The 24610-nt window shown below is 49.1% G+C and overlaps 1 protein-coding gene across 5 annotated transcripts in view; it reads left to right on the top strand.

The window, feature by feature from the left end:
- Positions 1–3708: 3708 nt before the first annotated feature.
- Positions 3709–24610, top strand: part of BCL6 (BCL6 transcription repressor) — a 38084-nt gene continuing 17182 nt past the window's right edge. Inside the window, exons 1-5 of one of the 5 annotated variants that reach the window (XM_061637606.1) lie at positions 13655–15178; positions 20173–20249; positions 21019–21057; positions 22868–23048; positions 24272–24493. In XM_061637606.1, the coding sequence (XP_061493590.1) occupies positions 22888–23048; positions 24272–24493 (383 nt within the window). In that variant the 5' untranslated portion in view covers positions 13655–15178; positions 20173–20249; positions 21019–21057; positions 22868–22887. Of the gene's footprint in view, positions 4016–13654; positions 15179–20153; positions 20250–21018; positions 21058–22867; positions 23049–24271; positions 24494–24610 lie in introns of those variants that run through there. The other 4 variants (XM_061637609.1, XM_061637605.1, XM_061637607.1 and 1 more) reach the window with 4 other exon arrangements.

The following is a 24610-nucleotide window of genomic DNA, read 5'->3' as shown; positions in this document are numbered from 1 at the left end:
GCCAATTTCAAAGACAGCTGTGTTTCATTTTGCTGACAGTTTCACCAAGTGCAAATTAGGGAGGTTTGCCTTTAAATGCAAACTGAATCAAAATTCTCCCCCATCCCTAGGACGCAGGGTGGGCAATCATTTCTGCGATCTCTACCAACCCCTTTATACATTTTCATCCAATTTAATTATTTATTATTATTATTTATTTAAGTTTACTTAGCATTTGTATTGTGCCTTTTGAGGGTACTAAATGCTATACAGATAGGTATTTTCCAAGTCCTCCTACAGGGAGGAAGGGTGGGTTATAAATCTAATAAATAAATATGTCAACTGTGCAAGGTGGGACAACGTTGTTGTCCCTATATTACAGATAAGGAGGGGGGAAGAGGCTGAGGCACTGTGGCTTGTCGAACAGCAATTCTCCTCCCAATGTGTGGATAGTAAAGGACGAAACGGCACCCAGATCCTTATGGGGATGATATATTACATGGATATTTGCAAACATTAGGACGTCAGAAGTTATGTGAGGCAAAATGATAAAAATCGGCTATAACTCCTCTCCACCTTTTTGATTGCATAGGGGGACTGTTACCATTTAAATAAATAAATAAAACATAGATCATCCTTTCTGCACATATCCTTATCTCAGGGTCTCTCTACTAAGGCTTAAAAAACATGGAAGCAGGGATGACAAAAGAGTGTGAACCTGCTAAAATGATGGACTGGAATGGAGGAAGAATTGGGCCTCTCTCTGGAGAATAATTCTTGAGAAATAGCTAGGAATTTGGTAGAGAAGGCATAACCTCTTGCTCTGCAGTGCTCCCTCTGGTCACTTTTGGAATTGTACCCCTGAGCTCTGAGGGGAATTGTGTTGAAGAGTACACACCTCCACCTGAAATCAGGACATAGGAAAGGAGGGTGTGTGTGTCTGTGTGTGTGCTGAAGGAGAGAAGGGAACTGGGAGGGGCAGGTGCAAAAATGAGAGCATTGCAACACGTGAAGTCTGTATTACCTGGGGTTGCAGGAATGGATCCAAGTAAATAAGTAAATTTTAGCCAATATATTTTGAGTAATATATGTTTGTGCGTATCTTTTTTGGCTCCCAAATTATACTAGCTGACATATGACTTGTAATCTAGTGGGTGGAAGCATGGTTTGTAATAAAGAGAGTGATACAGTTTTTTCATTTGCCAAGGAAACATAATGCAATTTTTTGCAAGGAAGATCCCTTTGAACTGTGATTATGGCAGAACAGAGGGTGCCCAACTTCATGGCAGTCGTTTGGGAGTATTGCCTTTCAAACAGTACATTTAGAGCCTCAAACTCAAATATTTAAATTTCAGAAAACAGATGTTTTTATTTTCAGCAAAATAATTACATGCAAGTATAGTTGTATTCATTTACACACAAACACCCTGGTATACAGTCCCACCAATGTCTGGCTATCTTCAGAGACATTCACAAAAACAATCTGCCCTTCCTTCGGTAATCCACAAATAAAGAGAAATCTAGGTTCCTGAATTACAGATTATTTTAAACTGCTTACAGAGACTGGTTTCTCTGCAAGGCACTAATCGTTGGAAGGAGCATAACCTTTACATCACACTCAATAGTTCCTTTTTGAAAGATCTGAGCACATCTGTGCAAGATTTCTACCAAGAATTAAAGTCACACACACACATACACACACAGAGAGAGAGAGAGAGCACATAACAGAGAACTTGAAGTTACGGCTGAGTGTATCAAACAATCTGCATGTCATTTAATCAGTTTCCCTAAGCAATTTGATTAGCCAGTGTGACTACGCTGTGATTCAAACTTGGAGAGATTAGTGTAAACAAATCCCCATTCATAGTTTATCAAGCTTCTTGATTCCCTCCCCCTTCTGCCAGGTGTGAGGGGGGAGTCACTGAGTTATTTTTAGATCCTCCCATAATCTCATAACAATTAGGGGGTTATTATCATTAAATAAACAAATAATAGAGAACTCATTTTGATATGAGGGCGTACAGACTAGGCCCAGCTATAGTGACAGTTTAAAAGTCACTTGCTTATTTTAATTTGAAGAAACAACACCTTTGATCCTAACACTTTGGCAAACTCTCTTCTCAACACCCCCCCAGTCTCTATCTCTCCCCTCCCCCCACAATCCCAACAGAACCACACATCTATTTACAATATCTGTTTACAGGCCACACACTTCCAGGTCTAAAAGTCTCCTTCCCCGGTAAAAGGGGAGCCTTTCCAAGCGACAGGATCAAAACTTAGGTTCTGGGTTGCTTTCAAGCAAGCGGTTAATACTAACAATCCCTAACAATTGCTGTAAACCGCCGGGAGAGCTTCGGCTATGGGGCGGTATATAAATGTAATAAATAAATAATATTCCATCTGGGACTTCAGACGATTTTGCACCGACGATGGCGCAGGCGGCATGCTCCGTGTAAACGGTTCGCTTCTGATCAAGCGCAAACATTCAGGGCAGGCAACGGTTTTTGACAGGCTGGGCTTCCCCAACGCTGGTTTCATTTTACATTTGCTCCAGACGGTCAGTCCCCCCTCGCCCTTCGACGCCACGGATGGAGAGGCCTCGTCCGCCAGCACTCCCCCTGCATGGCACAGGATGTCTCCTGCCTGCCACCGCGTCTGCATCCAGACACGGGTGCTTCAGGCTGCCATCCCACCCCTCCCCTTAAAAAGCCCAGGCTGCCCCGAACGGACTTCATCTGTAAGCTTCTTCCCACGTCCCGGTCCCAACAGAGGGCGCCGAGCCGTTCTGCGGAACCCCGCCGGCCCCCAGACCCGCCGCCCCGTCCGGATCCTTCCAGAGGCAGCCGAGTCTTCGCAGTCCTCCCTTCGGTCAGGAATACTCCTCAGTCTCCAACGTAACAACAACAAAAAGCCACTTGACGAAAACGACCGAAGTTGAAAAACATTTTGTACAAAAATCTGCAAAGGAAACAAACACACACCAACCCCAAACAAGCCACGGCCTTGTTCCACCAACAGCAAGTCCGGTTCTTGTTTCTCTTCTGGAATCACAGGAGCCCAGAGAAGGGGGTTTAGGGTCTTTGTAAAAAACAACAACCCAAGCCTGTCGCAGCTCGCTCTTTTAAAGAGAACGTCCCAATAATGCACTCGATAAATAACAATAAAAAACATTTGCAGGCGCACAGACACACACGGCAATCCCCAGGAAGGCGCCTTGATTTCGGCAGCGGCGGCACCTTCCTCCACGCTCTCAGTCCGAGAATTGCGGCTCTCGGTTTTGCCCTTATTCCTTGTTTCAAAAAAAAAAAAAAAAAAAAAGCGAACCTTACTCCAGCCCCCCCCGCCTACTGCGTAAAGAGCATTTCTCTTCTCCCCTCCCCCTCCTTCGCCTGCTGTTGCGAGGCTTCCCCCCCGCAGGAAAAAAATCCGGGGGGAGTCAAGTCAAGCCCCACCATCCCAATCCGCCTCCGGCGATTCCTCTCCCTCCGCTCGGGCTCTGGACAGCATCGGCGGCTTCCAGGGCGGGGGGGGGGGGGAGGACCGAAGCCGCGAAACGGAATTCGCTCCGGCCTCCCGGATTTCTCTGATGTCACCGAAGGGCAAATTAGTTCTCAGAATTCCAGGAGGGAGGGGGAGGGGAGGCGGCGAGCAGCTCCGCAACATTGTATTCAGGCAGAGCCCTGACGTCACAGAAGGCAAGGCCCCCACGTGACTCCGAGCGAGCGGAGCCTACCACTGGCGGCGGGGGTGCCCGCGCCCGCCGCCTACCGCTTCGCCCCTCTCCCGCGGTTTTCTTGGGGATCCCCGCCCCGATCTCCTCTGGACGCCCCCCGGCTGCCGGGGCGGCCGCGCCGGGCGGGCTTCGGCGGGGCCTGCGGGGTGCCGGGGGGAAAAGTCCTCCGCGGGCTCCTCCCCGGGCTCCTGGCAATGGTACAGCCGGCAGCTCAAATTCCGAGAATTGAGCCGTGTTGATTCTTAGAACTGGGGTTCTTAGAAGTGGTGATGCAAGGAGTTTCTAGGAAAGCGCCGAGACCAGGTGATTCGCGAGCGCTCGCTTTGCGCGGCTGCCGCTGTCGCGGCTGGGCAAGGGTCGCCCGCCGCCGCGCCACTTTGGAGGAGGAGGGCGATCATGGCAATAATGGCAATAATGGCAATGGCAGTAGCGGCGATGACGGCGGCGGCGGGGCTCCGGGGGCGCGTTGCCCGCTTGCTTTTATTCATTCCGTCGCGACCGGCCGCTCTTTGCACTCGGGGGTTTGGAACTGGTTCGGTGTGTGTGTTTTTAGAGAAGGGGGGGAGAGAGAGGCTCTGGCCCCGTCGGGCTCCGTCGCCTTTGCAGGGAGGGCGCGCGCGCACGCGTTGCTCCTCCGTTCCCCCCCCTCTCTCTCGCCCTGGCGTGGCAGGTGGAAGATCGGGGCTGTCTCGCTCCCTTTCTTTCCAATCCCCCCTCCGCTCGCCGCCTCCAAGCCCCATCCCCGAGCAAAAGGCCGCCGAGGCTTGTCAGTTTCCTGCGGCGCCGGCTCAGGGGCGGCTGGATCTCTGGAGCGCGTCAGTTTCTCCTCGCCCCGGGAGGAGCGTCGCGTTCCCCGCTCGTTTGCGCTTGTCAGTGTCATTTTGGGAGGCTAGGGACGCGGGCGTCTCTTCGCGCCTCACTTTGTGAAGGGCTGGAAGTACCCGAAGCGGGGCCGGGCGGCCAGAGGGAGGGAGATGTGGCGTTTGTGTGGCTCTGACAGCGGGGGCAGCGAAGGGGAGTCGCTGCAGATTCGTGCGCGGGGCTTGAGAGCCGGCAAGCGGAGCCGGGAATCTCGGCGTCTCCCTCGAGTTTTCTCTCGCTTCCCTCCCCCGGTGCGTGGAGCCGGCAGCCTTGTTTGTGCCCTGGTGATTGCGAAAGGGTCTCAGTTTTTTTGGGGGGGGGGGGAGGCGGCTCGGCCCAAGCGCAGAGGCGCGCTCCTTTCCATTGAAACAAACCACTTTGCACAACTGGGTCTCCCGTGGTGTGTGTGGGCTCGCGTGCTTTCCTTCTCCCGCTCCTTGCTCTTTCCTTTAGGGTTGGCCCAAGCCCGCGCTCTCTTCTCGTCTCCCTGTTGGCGCTGCTTCGCCGACCGGCCTCGCGCGGAGAAATCTACAAGGGCAGCCGCGGAGGGGAGAGGCTCCTGGCCTAGGACTCCTGCAGCCCGGGAGAACAGACGAGCACGTACGACGAAAGGGGCGCGCGGCTGCGCCCAGGAGTCCCTACCAGTGCCATGGGGTGCCTCTCTTTCCCCCCGCCAAGTGGGCATGCAGATCTAGAAACAACATACGGGATCGCGGGCCGGTGGGATTCGGAACCGCCTGCGTGCTTGGGCAAGCCAGCCGCGCCGCCCGATCCTGAGCGTGTTGCCTCGGAAGGAGCACCCCGCCGTAGTGTCCAAGTGGGGCTTACTCCCGAGGAAGCGTGTGTAGGATGACAATAACCTCCTTCCCCCTCCTTCTGTCCTCTCCCCGTGCGTGTGTTGAACCGTGTGGGAAGAGCCCCGGGGGCGCGTTGCCTCGCGCATGGTAACTCGCCCGGCTCGATCTTTGCGGGATCCCGGCGTGCGTGGCACCTACCCCGTGGGTCTCCCCAGCTCCGCCCGAGGAAAGGCAGGCAGGCGGGCTGGCTGGCGAGGCTGTCGCGTCTTGCTGCTGCTGCTGCGTGACTCCGGGTGGCCTCCCAATGGCTGGGCTCTTTTCCTCGGCCTCCTCCCCGGCAGGCTGTCATCCGGCGCGGCTGAAGCAGCCTCCAAACCGCGGCCGGCGCAGCAGCAGGCGGCGGCGAGGAGAGCGCCGTGACTCTTCTTACGCGGGGAGGGGGAGTTCCCTGGCCGGGCGCGCAAGATGCGCGCTCCAGTAAAATTCCGCACGGTACTGCGGAGTGGGGGAGGCCTGATCCAGCCGGCAACCTGCATTGCAGCCCCAAACCCGGGCAGGCGGTTACCGACCCCCCTCCATTCCCCCCTCTTATGTCATAGATGCCTCACGATATAGATGCTTTCTGGAATTTGCGTGTTTGCAACGGTGTTTCCCCCTTCTTTGAAGCGTGTTTGGGTTCAGGCCAAGAAATAATTGCCCCGCGACTCTATTTTGTTGTTGTGGGACGGGAGAGGGCGACGTTTACTGGAAGGGGGAGACATGCCTTTCTTTTTTTAAAAATGAAGAAAGCCTAAATCTTTCGTCTCCGATATTTTGGCGGGAGGGGGGCACTTTTGTCGTGAAGCGTGTATAATTTTGTAGGGTGTTGGGTTTTTTTTATTTATTAGATTTATATCTCGCCCTTCCACCCAGTAGGAGCCCAGTTAGAAAAGTTAGGGGAAACATCTCGAGACTTGCGGGGCGCCAGTGGGGGGGGATTTCGAGATTGTTTATTTTAGGGTCCCTGCTCCCGCGTAAAATGGATTTTTCCCTCATAGGCAAAAATAAACATAAACAAATAAATAAAATAGTCTGGTCTCTGCCCCTAGGAGCTTCCATTAATATAAAGGGGGCTGGGAGAACCAACCCGGTGTTGGCATCGCTGGGGAGAGCTGGAGGGTTTTTTTTGCAGGGCTGGCCGGCGGCCGGAGGGGTCAGCTCTCAGCTCCCCGGCGCGTGGGGGAAGCCGGCGGACCTGGGAACGGAAGCCGCGCGGTGAAAACAGAGTCTTAATCCCGGTTTCCTCTCTTCTCTCTCCCCCCCCCCAGCAAATGTGGCTGGTTTTTATTCTAGAATCCTTTTTTAAAAAAGAGCGTGGAACTTTTCTGAAGGATCTCTAAAACTTGAGTAGGTTTGTTAAAAAAAATGATGCATTGGCAATGATGAGCATCGTGCATTCGGTGGGGGAAACACCAGAAGGGAAAGCGAGCCGGAGAGGAGGGTGCGGGATCCGCGGGCTAGTGGCGGAGCTGTGGTGGCCATCACCCTTCTCCGGTACTTCGAGCCGCAAGTTGTCGCTGTATTACTCCGGAGTAAACTAACACGGAATAACGAGCCCCCCAAATTCCACGCTAGCCAACTCCACGCGCCTAGATAGGATGCCCTGAAATGGCTGCGGGGGGGGGGAGTGAGACCCCCCTTTCCTCTACCAAGAAACCCCGGCGGCTTTGGAAGCGGGGTAATTAACCCGCATTGAAGCAAAGCTGGTGGCTTAACTCTTCAGAAGGGCTCAGAGAGTCTCCCCCCTTGTCCGCTTAAAAAAAAAAAACTTTAACAGAGCTCCTGGAAGGGAAGGCCGAGGAATTAATACTAGCGAAGGAGGAGCGGCATCGAGTCGCCTTTGCTCCGCTGAGTACAAACGGAGCGCCTTCCTCTCTGGGCAGAGAAAGTGCCAAAATTCAGGGAACTCCCCGGCCCAGCCCCAAAGACCAGCGCAGTCTCTCTCTCTCTCTCTCCCGAGGCACGAGTCAATGTTGTGTTTACATGTTTTGCCACCCTTCCCTCCCCCAAAAATGTTAAAATGACGCGGGGGGGGAGGGAACGCGTGTTTGTTTGTTCGAGGGGGAGGAAGGCGGAGAGCAACTCCCCCCAGAGCGGGGCTGGTTCCCAACGCAGCCGCCCTCCCCTTTTTGGGAACTTCTCGAAGGGCTTGCCTAGAAAAAAGACACAAACCAATAACTAAGCAGCGCTTTCTCAGTTATGGATGGATTGGGGACGGGGGAGGGAGATCCGAGCCCTCTTGGGGACAAAGTTATCCGGGTGGAAGGGAAAGTACTAGGAATCTATCCACTCTCTTTCCTTTTTTAAATTTAAGATTTTCCAGTAGCAGTGCGTGTACACGACCGAGGGTGTCCACGCCGCGTCTTCTCCCCAACCAAAGTGGGTGCTGGCGGGTGAGGCCACTTCTGACTTAAAATCGCTGTGTTTGTGCGTGGGTCAAGACTGACCTCTGGTGGTTCAATGTGAAATAGCATAGCTGGTTCGCTTCTCTCTTCCCTTAGTTTCTCCCCCCCCCCCCCCGCCCCAATTTGGCAAATCTGTACCCTGTGCGTGTTTTGCAGTATTACAAAATAACCTGGGCATACTTGGAAAAGTGGTTGATGAGGACACGATTGGATTTGTCCTTGTGGTGTCAGAGCGGCTGCCGCTTATGAAAAAAAAACCCCACTTTCACAGTACTTCACCACACGCAAACTGCCTTGAGGTTTTTAAAAGTATTATTACTGTCTGCTCACTAGGTAACTCTTAACTTGTAAATGGGGAAACTGAGGCTTTAGAGACATGGGCTAATTCAGAATTGACCCCGGCAAATTTGATCTGCGCTGGCTTTTGCACTCCAGTTCCTGGGGCTGCTGGGGGTCGGAGTCCAAAACATCTCGAGGGCACCAGCTTAGCAAAGGCCACACGTTCCTAAAAGAAACTCCATTAGCAAGATCTGACCTTGTGGGAGTAAAATGCAAGGATGGTGTTTACACTGTGGTCAGTGGGTGACCAGCTTGTGTACCTTTCCGCATTCATCTCCCGCAAACTTTCACTTTGTTTTTTGGGGTCAGTATCAGTTGTGGTTGCTGGGAGGGGGAGGAGAAAGAGGTGGCTTTGGGGAAGCGGTTACGGCCACGGACTCCAGTTTTTACACGCTCTTCTTTTTTTTCATTTAGTGGCAGGGTATATAAAACCTCTGTGTTTCTTAGACCATTTCTTTTTCTCCCACACATACATTCAATGCAAGTCCCCTTCCACCACCTCTAATCTGTTCCCTCATTCACTGTGGGTATATAAACATCAACATCATTAAATATCTTGCATTTTTGGTTATTTATTTTCCTTGCCATTTGTTCAACGAATGATCCTGGGGAAACTTGCCTAGCCCATGCAAAGATATACAACTTCCACAATTTCAGATTTACTCCAGGGTTTTGCATCTTTGTTTGCGTGATGGTTCCAAGATGGGGCTTTGCTGAGCTAGTAGTAAGCGTCCATGATGCCTCCCCCAGTCTAAATATTCCCAGTGTTTATGCTACCAGGTTTGTTTGTTTGTTTGTTCTGGTGAGGGCCAGGTGAATCGGTTGCAGAAGGAGAAGACTGACATGTTGGGAGGGTCTGATGGGTGTGGGCTACTGCGGAAAGGTGTTTTAAGAAATCCTCCCTTTCTGAATTTGCTCCCAGACTTCAGGGTTCCAAATTATTTTGATGCTATTTGCATTGGCACAGATGTGATATTGATCTACCATTCTTCTGTGGTTTTGACTTCCAGACTTTAGTCAGGCTTAGAGCAAGCCCCATTGACTTCACTTGGTCTCCTTTAAGCATAACTAAGTTTGGAACCAGGTGTAGTATCGATCACCCTGACTGGCTACAAGTCATGGGAGCAGAGAGTCCAACAACATCTTGAAGGGCCACAGGTTCCCCATTCCTGATTTAAGCCTCCGGGCACGCACCGTTTTGCCGCAGTTTTCAGTTCCTGGCTTTTCCTTGCCAATGTGCATGAGTGCAAACGTGCATTGATTTTTAAATGGCAGCACAAAAAGTCATCCTGATGATTTCTCACCTTCTTTCGTTTGCACTATGGTTTAATGTTTATGGTTGTCAACATAAGAGAAAGATGTGAAGTGAACTGTAGCAAACTGCACACCCTCCAATTCCAAAATTAAATTTAGAACTGTTCTCAATCCTAGCTGAAGGCAGGCATGATAAGATGTGGGGCTGAACTAATTCATGGAGCAATGATGCTGCAGAACAGAGTTTTTATTTATTATTGAATGTATATCCTACCTTTCCTCCAAGGTGGCAGACCATGACATGGTGTGCATGGTTCCTTCCCATTTGTCCTCACAACAACCGTGTGAGGTAGGTTGGGCCGAGAGCCTGTGAGTGAGCTTCATAGCCAAGTGGCGATTTGAACCCTGGTCTCCCAGGTCCAACACTCTACCCATTTCTGACCACTATGCCACACTGGCTTTTCCTTCTACTAGGCTTCTCCAAAGCCTGATGTTAGAACCATTGCCATCATTCTGTATCTCTTCCCTGCCTTGGACTATAAGTTTGCTTTGTAAGTGACTAGTCTACTTATATGTTAAGGAAACACTCATCAACCCTAAGCCTGATTTTACCCTCTTTTGCCACACCTCTGCTGTTCCTCTTTTTCAGATGGCAACTGAGGCTGAGTGATAATACTTGCCCCAAGACCAGCCAATGACTTTGTAGAAGTGAGCTGGTATTTGAACCCAGGTCCATAGCTGATCCTGTCTCTCAGAACACTGGCGCTTGGGCTTCCACTCCTGGTTGAAAATAACTATAAAGTCAGTTTAAAAAGAGGGAGGATCCTCAAAGAAACTTCAGAAGTGGTGGAGGAGGGAGATTGCAAAATATTCCTCCCCTCCCCTCTTCTTTGCTTGGCTGATGGGCGCCTCCACCCATTTCACACTGGTGTATGCTGAATTTTTCCTCTGAAGCCACAGTGCCAAGAAGCTGCCTTCAACCCTTGGCTGCCTGCTGGTGTTGTTTTGTTCACATGCTAGATCTTTTGGGGGGATGTTCTCTCGGTCTTCATTCTGCCTTTTCTTTCACCAGGTAGGCAAGTTAAAGATGGCTAGTGTTAAAGAAACCAATGGCTGTAATTGGCTTTTGGAGGAAAGGGCTGTAGAGTTAGGTAATAACTCTTTTGCCAGCTGATTCAAGGCTGGTGGGCTGGTCCACTCCAAAGTGTGAGGAAGGGCCATAGCTCAGTGGTAGAGCACCTGATTTGCGTGCAAAAAGTACCAGGTTCAATCCCCGGTGCCGTCTCCAGGTAGGGTTGGAAAGGACCCCTGTCTGAAACCTCAGAGAGCCACTGTCAGTAGTTGGATGGATCCCAATGATCTGATTCAGGATAAGGGCGCTTCCTATGTTCCTGAGCTGAATGACACTGGAATAGAGTTGACAAGTGTGTTTGTGGGTCATTCCCACATCGGAGAACATCATACGTTCCGACATTACACCCTGTTCTGCAGATTCTGATTTGTTGTGTGTCTTTCGTTGCCTCCGCCGCCCCTCCCCACAATATGAATGTTCCCTAAACTTCTACCTTTTCCTGTTGATCAGGTGGATTCCAAATGTATTAGTGTCCATGCACTTCCTGTCGTGCATGTGATGGGGCTGTTGCACCTCTGGAAGAATGCATACCACAATAATGTCATCATACTGCCTTGGCGGACATTTGCATCTGTGCAGGAGAGGCGAATTTGTTGCATTGCGGAAGCTGACAGAATGACACCAGATTCCAGTGAGCCATTAGGACACTGATCCACCACAAATGGGACCTGAGGCAGCATCTCTCCTTATAGAAGGGGTCTGAAGGCCCACCCCCACTCCCAGAGGATTTTTTTGTGTGCTAATCATAGAGGATCTTCTTTCCTTCCTTGAATGGGGGGTGGGGGATTTTTTTTTTGTCCAAAGAACAACCCTGGGCTTGTTTCTGTTGTCATTTCAGATGAAATTCTGGTGGCAAGTTTCGGGTTTACCGCTACGTTTTCTGGCAACAGAACATATGGTTTAGCCCAGGGGGCTGATGGGAGTTGCAGTCCAAAACATCTGGAGGGTGGCAGATTGGCTAAGGCTGGGCTAAGCCATTGCACACAGATTGGATTCATATTTTATTTTTAACATTTCTTGTATACGTGCAGGTGCTTGTCAGGAAGGGATAGGAATCCCACCGATTCCTATCCTGTCAATGCATAGCATCTGGAGAAATGCTTATTACCATTGTTGTGGTGCTGGGGCACCATCTTTTTTAAGTCCCTCTAGAATTTTGGGAGTCTAAATTGTATGCGCTTTTGTAGGAAGCTGCCTTATATTGAATCAGACCATTGGTCTCCCTAAGCCAGGGCTGTGTGTCCCCCTCCCCCACTGGCAGTGGCTCTTCAAGGTTTTAGGCAGAGATCTTTCCCAGCCTTTAGATCAAGGGTTGGCAGACTTGAGGATTGCAAGATCTACTCTGTTCCTGTTTTTTGCCAGAACCCCAATATTCACCGACTGGTATCTGGTGCAAAAGGCGTAGTTGCAAGAATTAAAGAATTTTGAGTCCAGGATATTTTTCTCTTTGATTGTAAGACCAAACTGAGCTCACAGTCCTCCCATAGGAAAATCCGGTTCTGGTTACTCTCCCACTCCTCACTTTCCTTTTTTTTTTTTTTTTTGAGGGGGAAGTCTTGTTTTGTTGTTGTTATTGTTCAACAACTGGGAATCAGAAATCCTTGCTGATTGACTTCAAATCACTAAGAGATTCCCCAGGAGATTCCAATCTACCTTCTGCCGACCTCTGCTTTAGAGCACTTTAAGTGGCGATGTCAGAGACTGAACCTGGAACTTTCTGCATGTGCAAAGCAGGATTGCTTTGCACACAGCTAATTGGATCTATTAAGGAGTGTGTGTGTGTGTGTGTGTGTGTGTGTGTGTGATTTCATTGTAAACTGGCTTGTGTGTCTGCCAGACTAAAAAGCAGGGCATGGATTTAGTAAAATGTGCTGTACATCTGAGCTGGGTTGTGATATTTTAGAACATTGCAGCCTTGTTGTTGTTATGTGCCTTCAAGTTGATTACGACTTATGGCGACCCTATGAATCAGTGGCCTCCAACAGCATCTGTCATGAGCCACCTTGTTCAGATCTTGTAAGTTCAGGTCTGTGGCTTCCTTGCAGCCTTGGGGGATTTCAGTTCTCCTTCTCTACAATCTCCTTACTGGAGTCTTTGTAAGATACCCACACACACACCTTCTCCTTTAGGTGTTTTTAAGCAGAAACCACATGGGTTTTTTTTCCTGGTTAGAGGCTGACAATAACAAATCTGCCCCTCTTGGTGCTATTGTATTTCCTAGAAGCATTTGTCTGTTCTGGCAGGAAGTTGGGTTATGCAGGAACTTGGAACAAAATGCTCAGTATAGACTTGTGGTAACCTCTTCGCCACAATATGGGGGTGGGGAGGAGGGAGAGAGACAGCTGGCAGAACCAAAGTCTCTTTGATCTGCACTGACGGAGCCGCGGCAGACTTAGAAAGGCAGCTCAAGTCCCTCTCGCTAGGAGCGGGAAATCCCAACAGCCTCCTCACTCTTCTTCTCTCATTGTAAGAAGATCTGTGGTGAGGAGGAACGGTGGCTTCCAAGTCTTCTCTCTTCCGAGAACTCTGTCAGCCTCAACTGGCTTGCTGGGGATCGCTGGTGAGGGGTAGCAAAGGGTTCTGCTGTGTGTTCTTGGGGCACACTTGTCTTGTATGGGGTCCGAGCATCAGGAAGACCCACAGCTCAGGCATGGAGCATTTACTTTGCCTGCAGAGGGTTCCAGGTTCAGTCCCCGGCCTTTCCGGGGAGGGCTGCCGGTTAGTGTCGATTGCAGGCAATGCTGTGCTCGAGGGACCCAACGGTCTGCCTCTGGAGAAGGCCGTTTCAGTGTTTGGAAAAGGGACGTGCCTCACTGGGAGAGCATTTGCTATGCAATCAGAAGGTCCCGGCTCCATCCCCAGCATGTCTGGCTAGGACTGGGAAGCATTCCCCATCTGAAGCCCTGGAGAGCGGCTGCCAGTCAGTGCAGAGATGGAGCTAGATGGACCCGTGTTCTGACTCTGTTAAAGACACCTTCCTCTGTTCCTTTGCTGGCTGGGCCTTGAAGGTTTCAGCAGTGCACCGCGTGAGCCAAGAGCATAGCCAGGAATGCACCTGCTACTCCTGCAGGCCCCAGACTGTAGAGGGCGCTGTAAAGCCTGTCCTTCAGGGAGGCTTCTCCACCATTGCTAACCTGTTCCCAGATGGGAACCCATTGCAGCTATGGCTGGGTTCCTTCGGAGGAAGGCCAGGATCCCTTGGAACACAACTGGGAGATGGTGGTTCTTTCAATCGCTGCTTTGGTGGTCCTCAAGCATAAGAAATAAACTTTTTTTTAAAAAAAAACCCACAAATTTTCACCTTTTCTTCTTCTTGACCTTCTCAAAATGCTCAGCACTCCAAAAAGCAATTACAAAAGAAATGATGTGCCGGTGGTGTTCATTTGGAGCAAGTTGGCAACCTCCACGTAGTGGAATAATGGTGGTTTTCTTTCTCTTTTCTTTTTTGCGAACTATGCAAAGGCTTTCCGGACACTGTCTAAGGCAGCCTTCCCCAACCTGGTGCCCTTCAGATGTTTTGGACTACAACTCCCGTCAGCCCCAGCTAGAGAACATAGAGGGAGGTGACTATAACCCCCATTTTACAAAACATGAGGCTGAAGCTAGAGAATAGCTCTGTCGGTGAACGATAACCAAAGTGACCACTCAGTGGGCTTATTTTGGCGGGGCCCTCAGTACCAATTGCAGGGGAGCACCAGTGGGAGGGAGTTGTGGCAACCAGGCCCTGTTTTTGCAGCTTCCATGGATCAACTGGATAGTCCTTGTTGGAGATTCACTGAATCCAGCAAAACAGTTCTTACAGTGAGGCCAATTCAGTTGAGGCCACTTAATGCTTATTTTTTGCTAAGAACATTGAAAGCTACCTTGTACCAAGTCAGACCCTGGTCCCTCTAGCTCAGTATAACCTACACTGACTGGCAGCTCTTAGATTCCTGACCCTTGTCCCTGATGAGAAATCACATGGATATTTTTGCCCTCGCAAATGTTTTATTCTGTTAGTGTAAGAATATGTAGTGTAGGCAGGGCTGTGACGTTACATAGACTGGAAAGGCAAGACTCTGGTAGCTTTCCATTCTGTGTGACATGAAAGCTCAAGTCCTCTTGCACCAGCTGAGTGGCTGGCTGGCTACGATGGCAAGGTTGGCTTGTGATGGGCGTGCCTTCGGGAGAGGTACCGCAGGATGGAACCTGGCTGTTTTCTTGTGCAGGGGTGCCCTCTTGTGGAGCGATTGGTGCTTACAATTCTAGTGTGAAAAACGTGTCAGTTGTAAGAGGAAGAGTTACGTGGGATTATGATTACATTTAGCATGGCAGATTTTGACCTTAACGGGAAAATGTGACTTGAGATGGTGACAATCACAAGCGGTCCTTGTGTCTAAAAGTGAGAGCTGGTGTGGAGGATTAATGGCCAGCATGCTTTTCTTCGGCATGGGAAGCCGGCTAGTCAAATGGAATGAAATAAAGTAAATTCCCTATCCACAAATAATGAGACTGCACAAACTTGCTTTCCTTGATACCTTTTAACTAGAGGTCCTGATAAGCATCTGAATTGAGAATACAGTTGGAGATTGCATTCCTCTTCTAGACCTTCATGCAGCTGACCTGAGCAAGGGGAAATTTTCAAAGGCTAAAGGGAAAGGTCTGTAAATCAGGGGATTTCATTTGAGAGGAAAGAAAAGGGAGTGGCAGTTATGGGGGCACAATCCACTCCGGTTGGAAATCAAGTCACTCAAGAGGCACATCATTTGGCAGGGGGTGCAGGGTAGGTCAGTCTTGGGACATCCGCCAAACATCTCAGAAAAGCTGAATCTGCCCCTCCCTGAGGCTTGCTAGAATCTGGAGCCAGTCTTCTTCAAAAGCAGCAACGGGTCCCTCACCAATGGAACTTGAGAGATGGACTAAAATCCCCACTTGGCCCTCTGGGCAATGTTGGGCTGCTTCTGTGGTCTTGGCCTCAGCTTCCCCGTCTGTGAAATGGGAGTGTGTGACCTCCCTCTGTAGTTCTTGCTCTCAAGGATGCAATCAGGGTTGTGTACAGAGTGATACACAGACCGAATAAACCTGCTACCGCTGTCTGCCTTGTTTTTCAACGGTTTGCAAGAGAAATCAGGAGTGGCTTTCTCTCTCTCTCTCTTTGCCCAGAACTGAGTGAAGCAACACGTTCCAGGCTGCCTCGAGGCTTTGAGGAAAAAAGGGGTTCCAAGTGAAAGTGGATGATGGACAGAATATAGTCATCTGAGTCCTTGTCTATGAACTTGGGCTAGAGACCCAAATACATCCCAGGAGCAAAAAGATTAAAACTGTAGCACCAGGCTAATTTACTTCTCTCTCCCCCCGCCCCTTTCCATCTATTCACGCACTCTCATAAGAGCATCCAACTAGCCCCGTTGGATCAGAGCAAGGAGCCATCTAGTCCCCTTTCCCACAGTGGCCAACCTGCTGGTGATGATGGATTATTACTGTTTAATAATGCCAAAATAGGCTTCTAACCATCTTACAAAGCATAAAGTACAATTACGCAAGGATTGTAACATCCTTAATTAACAGGCGCAATCGACTGATTCCATTAACACTACACAGCACTTAAGACGGGAAACAGTGACTGAGAGGTCTAGAGGATCCAAGATGCCTCCGGGGAATTCGCAAGCAGGCAGAGAGGGCATATCCACAGGTGTTTGGAATCCTATTTACAGGTTTTAACCAGTAGGCAAATTCAGAACTGCAGGGTCCCTTCATGAAAGTCACACCACAGCCCCTCACATGCCATGCTCCCAGGATTCACTGTCTCTTTTGCAATTCCAGAAATATAGAATCAGAATAAAACTGCTGTGTGCATAGGCTACCCCCCCCCCCAATCTCTCTAAATGTTCTGGCTAAATGTTTCCAGAAATGTTTTGATTTTAAGAACTCTGAAATGAAGCCAAGTATGGAACTAGGATTTGGGCAATGTACTTTACCACACAGCTCACTTCTTATTTACCCTAGAAGCCAATCAGCATGAAATGGGAGGCATGTGTTAGCTACTGTGAAGAGTCTTGTCAGAGATTGACTCACATCCTTTCACACTGATTGGCTCCAATCAGCACAAAAGGACAAAGAAGCATGTTGTGACACAAGTGAGAAGACTCTTCTCAGTGGTTAACACACTCCCCTTTGATGCTAATTGGCTCATAGATAGGTGACCCTGCTCCCAAAAAAGTAAGAGGTCTATGACACACACATGCATCCTTGGACAACTGCACCCCTGGTTTTAGCAAAGCAGAAGTAGGCTTTGAGCGGGGGAGGGGATTCCCTTAGAAATGCCAGGAGAAACAATGAGTTGGGAAAGGGTGTAGGTATGTGTCTCTGCACCATTCATAAGGCAAGAGAACATTTCTGCCAATTTTACAGAAGCTGACCATCTTTCTCAGTCCACAGCAGTTATATCAAGTTGCTCTAAAATGCTTTTCCCCACTTGAACATCAGAAAGTGGAGGCAGACCCTGGGGCCATCTCCTTGTGGTAGTGCCTGTTCCAGTTGGTGGGGGCCCTCTGGGTGGATAGATGGTTGGAACTTCCTTTTCCAGACCTACTGGCTGAGATAATTTCCCTGGGGATGCTACATTCATCCAGCTAGGACAGCGTTTCCTCACTTGAAAGTCCTTCAGATGTGCCTGGACTGCAGCTCACATCAGCCCCAGCCAGCATGGCCAATCATTTGGGGGTGATGGGAATTGTAGTCAGACAACATCTGGAGGGCACCAGGCTGGGGGAGGTTGCCGTGGGATCTTGTGCACGTGACACATCACATGGGATCTTGGATCACAGCCTACGATCTGGGATCTTGTGCATGTGACCTGGGATTTTGGATCATGCCCTAGGATCTGGGATCTTGTGCATGTGAGCGAGGATCTTGTGCATGTGACACATCAATATATGCAGTGCTTGAGAAAGAGCAGGAGGATAGTCCCTTGCTCCAAGCCAACTTACAGTCAGTGGAGGCTGGTGGCCCCAATGTCAGTGGGGCAGTGAATCCGCTCCTGCTTTTAGTCTGAACTGTCAGCACCTTGGGCAACTCCTTGAAAGTTTGGAGCGGCTTCACTGCCCTAGTGACATTGGAGCCACCAGCCTCCACTCCTTACAGCGCACAATTTGAAATGGGGAGGGGGGAGAGCATGAATTGATTTCAGTCCTGCATTTGGTGGATTGGTGACACAGCCCATCCATGGGAAGATGCAAAAATAGTGGCTGGGAATGGGTGCATCTCTCCATTTGGGTTTCTCATTTTCCCCCAAACTTAAGTTCAGTTCTTTACAATTTCCGCATCAGTTTATATTAAAAACAAAAAAGCCCTGAAAATTCAGTAGCATTTTAGTATGAATTTCTCCTAATATACACATTTTTGTAGTCACTTTTACCTAACACACACTTTTTTTGCAAAGCAGATTTCCCGAATAAAATGCATTTTTGTATGTTATGGTTGCTAATATATGCATTTCAAAGGACATTTCACGCCACGAAATGCATTTTGGTACACATGACTTGGCTGGAGAAGTGCACTGCAAAATTCGGAGAAGTGAGACTTGAGGGTGGCTGTGCATCAGTTCTGCATTGCTTTGGAAAGTGTGAATTAGGTTGGTTTGCCTTTAAGTGTGAACTGAATCAAATTTCCACCCCATCCCTAATAGTGGCTTCAGCCAGGTAGTGAGGAGATATAAGAGCAAAATATCTGTCACTGCTAAACTGTGCAAAGTAAACAGCAGCATCTAAGATGGATAGATAACAATATGGAGAGAATTCAGCCATCAAAGCCACTCCTCAGCTTGTGGGTACAGGCCATGTTGTTCATGGAGCTCCAAGCATATGCAAGGCTGTGATCACAAGGGGTTCTGCTTTTCCTAGAGTGGCCTTCCGCAGCCTCGTGGCCTGGACCAACGTTTTGGTCATCAGCCCTAGCCAGCAGAACTGTAGCTGTAGTTCAAACTCTGGAGGGCATCAGGTGGGAGAAGAGTGTCTTGGGTGGAGGGGAACATCTTAATGTTGGACCAATGGACTGCTTTCATTTTGAGCCTCGTGCCTTCTCCCACCCCACCCTGGACCCCTCCCCTTGAGTCCATGGGTGGGACAGGATGGCTTGAGATGCGCTGTGTCAGAGAGGCTTCTCTGCAAACCCCAGAAGTTTGAAGCTGCAACTAAGCGAGATTCCAGGCAGCTTTGCCGGCTTGCAACGCTCCCTTTCATGTTCCCAAGTCGGAATCTTAATGGCACACGTTTTTATGCCACCAATTAGATCCTGCAGCACAATTCAACTCCCCCACTGGGAGTTTCTCCTGTGGGTGGGGGTCTGTTTTTATGGGCTAGATCACAAGAGCCACATAATAGAGATTTTACCGTGCAGTGTTTTTATTGAGACTTTAAAAGCAAATGCTGGGAAGAGAGAAGATTTGTCCCAAGGTAGATTTTTAAAAAAAAAGAAAAGAAAAAAGACCTGTGACTTAAAAAAAAAATGGAACGTGATGTGATGTTCTTAGTTCTCCAGCCTGTCTCCCACAGCATTCTGCAAGTTCTTAGGCTTCCCTCTCCCTGTGTGACCTATATCTCCCTGCTTGTGGGAACCTGAATTGCTAGGATTTTAGCATGCCAGGTGTATTCCCTTTAAAAAGAAAAAGGAAACCCCCCTGCAAATTCTGGGATCAGAATTCCCAGATCTTGGTACTGAAATACATTAGGCCAATTGTGCACCCTGTTTGCAGTTACACTTAAGCTCTAATTCTCACTGACTGTAACTTTTGCATCCCATTGCCAGTCAGCCCCCACCATTCAGTTTTCTCCTTGATATACCTGCCATCTAAAATTTCGCTTTCTGAATCTGACAAAGTGGGCTTGAGCTATGGATGGAGAAATCTGTCAATTCCCATTCTCTCCTTTTCTCATTGTTCCAGTCTTTTATCACATTTCTGCAGCAATTTGCTATTTTGCTTTAAATCCTCATGAAAATTCTTCAGCATTTTAGTGCGAATTTCTCCTAATAAACACATTTTTATAGGGAGGTTTGACTAATGCACACATTTTTGCAAGCAATTTATCCTAATAGAATTTATTATTTATTTATTCATTTATTTGTTGCATTTATGTCCCACCTTTTCCTCCAAGGAGCTCAAGGTGGTGTACATGGTTCTCCCCTCCTAATTTTATCCTCACAAACAACCCTGTGAGGCAGGTTAGGCTGAGAGGCAGTGACTGGTCCAAGGTCACCCAGTGAGCTTCATGGCCAAGCAGGGATTTGAACCCTGGTCTTCTAGGTCATAGACCAATATATTCATCTTTATGCACACTTTTCCCAACATGTGCCTTTTTGTAGACATTGTTTGGTTGGCAAACTGCATTGCAAAATTCAAATAAGTGTGAATTTTGAAGGATGGCTGCATTTCCGTTCTCATATTGTTTCGGAAAGTGTGAAATTGTTAGATATGGCCTGAAATGCGAACTGAATCGTATTTCTCGCCCATCCCTAACTTGCATCCGTGAAAGCTTTATGCCATAATAAATTACTTGGTCATTATGGTACTGCAACATCTTGTTTGTGTTTTGCTGTAAGAGTCTGACATGGATACCCCTTCATTAACATTACATATTGTTGTTATGTGCCTTCAAGTCGATCACAACTTATGGCCATCTTATGAATCAGCGACCTCCAACAGCATCTGTTGTGAACCACCCTGTTCAGATCTTGTAAGTTCAGGTCTGTGGCTTCCTTTATGGAGCCAATCCATCTCTTGTTTGGCCTTCCTCTTTTTCTACTCCCTTCTGTTTTTCCCAGCGTTATTGTCTTTTCTAGTGAAAGCATTACATATATATATATGTAATTTTGCAGAAGTCTGTGTTGTGTTTTGTTCTTGCTGCTTCTGCCCTCTCTGTGACTCTGTGGCTCAAATGCCTTTGCACACCTTTAAGGCAGAGGACATGAAAGAAAACTGCGACTGATCTTGCACTCAGCATCTTTGATAGCGTTCTCTGTTTCACACCGTGCGAGGGGCTACCTTAGCCCCAGTCCTCTCAATATCTGGCTAGCACAGTAGTGGCCTTTGTTGTGGCTCAGTTTGGTATTTTCCCAAACATCATACATTTAAAGCAGGATCATACCACTTTAAATAGCCATGGCTTCCTCCAGCGAATCCTGGGAAGTGTAGTTTGTTAAAGGGAGCTGAGAGTTAGGAGACACCCCTATTCCCCTCACAGAGCTATAATTTCCAGCATGGTTCAACGTACAATCCCTCTTTCCCAGGGAACTCTGGGAATTGCAGCTCTGTGAGGGGAATAGGGCGTCTCCTATTAGCTCTCAGCACCCTGAACAAACTACACTTCCCAGGATTCTTTGGGGGAAGCCACAATGGTTTAAACGTGGTGATTTCAAATGCATGTTGTGGATGAGAGATAAAGCTCTGATGTTTCATGGCACTTTGTCTCATCTTGACCATTTTTTTGTTTCTTTTTTCTTTAGGTCTGAAAGAAGCTCTTCGACTGTGAATTGAAGCAGGAGGTATGTCCATGTAATTTCATGCCTAGTTTCTTCAAGTGTATCAAATGGAATGTAAGCCTCAGCTGGAAACCATTTCCAGGAGGGCATCTTGCTGGAAACCATATTTCTCTCTCAGTGATGGGAACTGAGTGGGTGGGTGTAACAGATGCTGGTCATTGAGCAATTTGGTGTCAAAGACTTCTTTCATCTGCCCTGTTTGGAGGGATCTGGTGGACACTTTTGTGACCTGCTTGGCCAACTTTTCAGTCCTCAGAAACACAAACAGATAATAAGACCACCACGATGTGCTTTTAAAAAGCGGCAGGTTTCGAAACGCAATGGAAAGGCAATGGGAACCATTTCCAGCTTTTAGCCATCCAACCCTAAAGCTCAGACTGATATTTTGAACAACCTTCTCAGCTGGACAAAACAAGGCAGATCTGACAGGCTCCTTGAGGAAGGGAAGTCCACACTGAGGATCTCACTGGTGCAAAAGCTCAGCTCCCAGTAACTGCTAATCTGGTATCTTTCAAACCTGGAGTTGCCTTTTCTGGATCAGACCAGAGTCTGATCTAGCCAAATCCTCTGTTTCCAGATGCCCTTGGGAGCTTGCACAATGGGTACATTATCTGTTAGACTGAAAATAGTTAGTCAGGGATACACTGTATCTGGCTATGGAGGCTTTTCGTTAGGGTTTCACACATGGCTAGTCATAACTGAAAGGCCTGCTCCCCATGGGCTATCACTCCTTCGCAACAGCTTTGGAGTGTGTAGACAATCTTCTTCCTTCAGTGGTTGCAAGTGCCAAATAGGATATAGCTCTGTGACTGCTACATAATCTCAATCTACTTGGAAGGTTTTGGAATTGGGATGCCTTGAGACTTCAGGCCTGGCTGTGTGTGTAGCTTGCTGCCGCTGCGGTGTTTATTGTTATTAAAATTTATATCCCTCCCTTCCTCCCAAAGAGGGCCCAGGGCAGCTTCTAAAAGCTTCCAGTGACAAAAGGATTCCAGGTGGGCAGGGGCAGCGCCAGAGGGTGGCCAGGTCAGGCCCTGGCCAAGGGCCCCTGAAGGTCCCCTCCTTAGAGTGGGTCGGTAGTGCTCCCTTCTACGATTCACAGCAGCATCGTCTCCCGACCCTACCGCGGATTGCGAGAGGGACCTCCCACACACACCCCTGCTGCCACGCATGCCCGTGATGCCCACTTGCATGCCCCAACTACCTCTCCCTTGACGTAAATGCTCCTTGCGCTGTGGGCGCAAGCCAACCATCAGCCAAGATGGCGGCCGTGGTTTCCCTAAGGGGCTAATGCCCCTGCTGCCATCATGGTTGATGGCAGGGATGCACGCACGTAGCCTGCACGTGTGCCATCAACCAAGATGGCGGCGGAGGCATCAGCCCTGTAGGGAAGCCTCGGCCGCCATCTTGGTTGATGGCAGGGATGTGTGCACAGCACGGGCAGCATTCACCAAGGGAAAGGTAGGTAGGTGGAGTGTGCGTGCGTGTGCCGGGGCCTGGAGCAGGCTGGTGTGGGCCCTGCAGGTGGGTGTATACAGGGCATTACAAAGATAGGAGCTGTTCAAGCTTTCTCCAACCTGGTGCCCTCTAGGGGTTTTGGACTGGCTGTGGTTGATGGGGGTGGTATTCCAAAACATATGGAGGACCCCAAACTAGGGAAGGCTTGCCTTGTGCCTCAAAGGTGTGTTACTGTAGATCAGTTCACTCTGTTGAAATGAAGAATCCTCCTGACCATCGCTTCCTGACCAAGCCCATCTGTGACTGGGACTTCTCTGCAGAGCTCACGGCTTTCTGTCTTTGCTCCCTTTTGCAGGCCGACAGAGCGGACCCAGGATGGCTTCGCCGGCAGACAGTTGCATCCAGTTCACCCGACACGCCAGCGATGTCCTCCTCAACCTCAATCGTCTCAGGAGCAGGGACATCCTGACGGACGTTGTGATTATTGTCAATCGGGAACAGTTCCGAGCCCACAAAACAGTCCTGATGGCCTGCAGGTGAGGGTTGGTGTTCTCCTAGACGGCTGCAAAAATGGTGCTGATTCTTCCATCATGCGCTGCAGTGTACATGGGACCTGTTAATGGATGGTTCACTGTGAGCTAGAATGTGCCCAGTGTGCGTGGCATGTGTGAGTAGGAGACCTGTTCTGAACCTCCTAGTCCATGGTCTAAATTTTAAGCATATAGGTGTGACGTGAATGTGGCTGAACTCCAAGAAGAAACTTGAAATAAGCCTGCAAGAGGGAGGGGGTTAAATGTTTAAGACATTGGCTCATCAGGAATGAAGAACAGTGGAGCTTAATTGTATCTGTTGTCTGAGATCCTGAAACCCAGCTGCAATGAGCAGAGTAAGATTTCCCAGTCAAGCTGGCCATAAAAGAGGTGATGGCATTAGGGTTGTAACATTTATTTATTTATTATTTAAGTTATATCCCACCCTTCCTCCCAGCAGGAGCCCATCCAAGCTCTTTGGGTAGAACATTTATTTTATTTATTTATTATTTGACCTATATCCCGCCCTTCCTTCTGGCAGGAGCCCATAGTCAGCAACATAAGGCTGCTGACTATACAGTCCTCTGTAGGACTCACCTCAGAAGTACTCTTACTGGGTTTATTGAGGCTCACTCCTAAGCAGTGGCAGTTGGTGGCTTCATGTCAGTGGACAGTGGAATCCACTCCAGGTTTTAGTCCAGACTCCAGATGTGGTAAGCTCCCCCCTGCTTTAAGGCCATCCATTGCGAACACTACACAATGCAACATTTATCTTGGAAGGGGTTATGGCCCATGAGGAAGCGCCATAGCTCAGTCAGTGGCACCTTGGACACCTCCTTGAAAGTTCAGACTAAAACCTGGAGCAGATTCCACTGCCCCACTGACATGGAGCCATCAGCCGCCGCTGCTCCCAGGTGAGTGTGTGAAGGTAACCTTTTAGAACAGAGATGTGGACCCTCTGGCCCTCTAGATGATGTTGTTGGCTTCCCAACTCCAGTCATCCCCAGCCAACATGGCCAACGGTCAGGGATGATGGGAGTTGTAGTCCAACATCATCTGAAGAGCCACAAGGTGCCTACCCCATCTTATAAAATTTCCCAATGCAGAAAGTGCAACAGGGGATGCCGCTAGGACCACTCTGGGTCCCATCTTTTCAGGGATGCCCAATCCCTCTCTCTGTGTTTTGAAACCTAAACACCTCTCCATCTTATTTCTTCTCTTCCTCCCAGTGGCCTTTTCTACAGCATTTTCACTGATCAGCTGAAGTGCAATTTGAACGTCATCAACTTGGATCCTGAGATCAACCCTGAAGGATTTGGCATCCTCCTTGAGTTTATGTACACCTCCCGGCTCAACTTACGGGAGAGCAACATCATGGCCGTCATGACCACTGCCCTTTACCTGCAGATGGAGCATGTTGTAGACACCTGCCGGAGGCTAGTCAACACTAGGTGAGCCACATGTTTGCTCGTTCAGCCTGGGTAACTGGAGTGAGGCACTCCCTGGTCCCCATGGAGCTTTAATGCAGTTGATCCCAAGGATAAGCCATGGACTCAAGGCTGACTCCT

Source organism: Rhineura floridana, chromosome 7 (assembly GCF_030035675.1).
Source record: "Rhineura floridana isolate rRhiFlo1 chromosome 7, rRhiFlo1.hap2, whole genome shotgun sequence".
NCBI classification, from domain to species: Eukaryota; Metazoa; Chordata; class Lepidosauria; order Squamata; family Rhineuridae; genus Rhineura; species Rhineura floridana.
The sequence above is the reverse complement of the archived record's forward strand: the minus strand, read 5'-3'. Positions and strand labels throughout refer to the sequence as shown.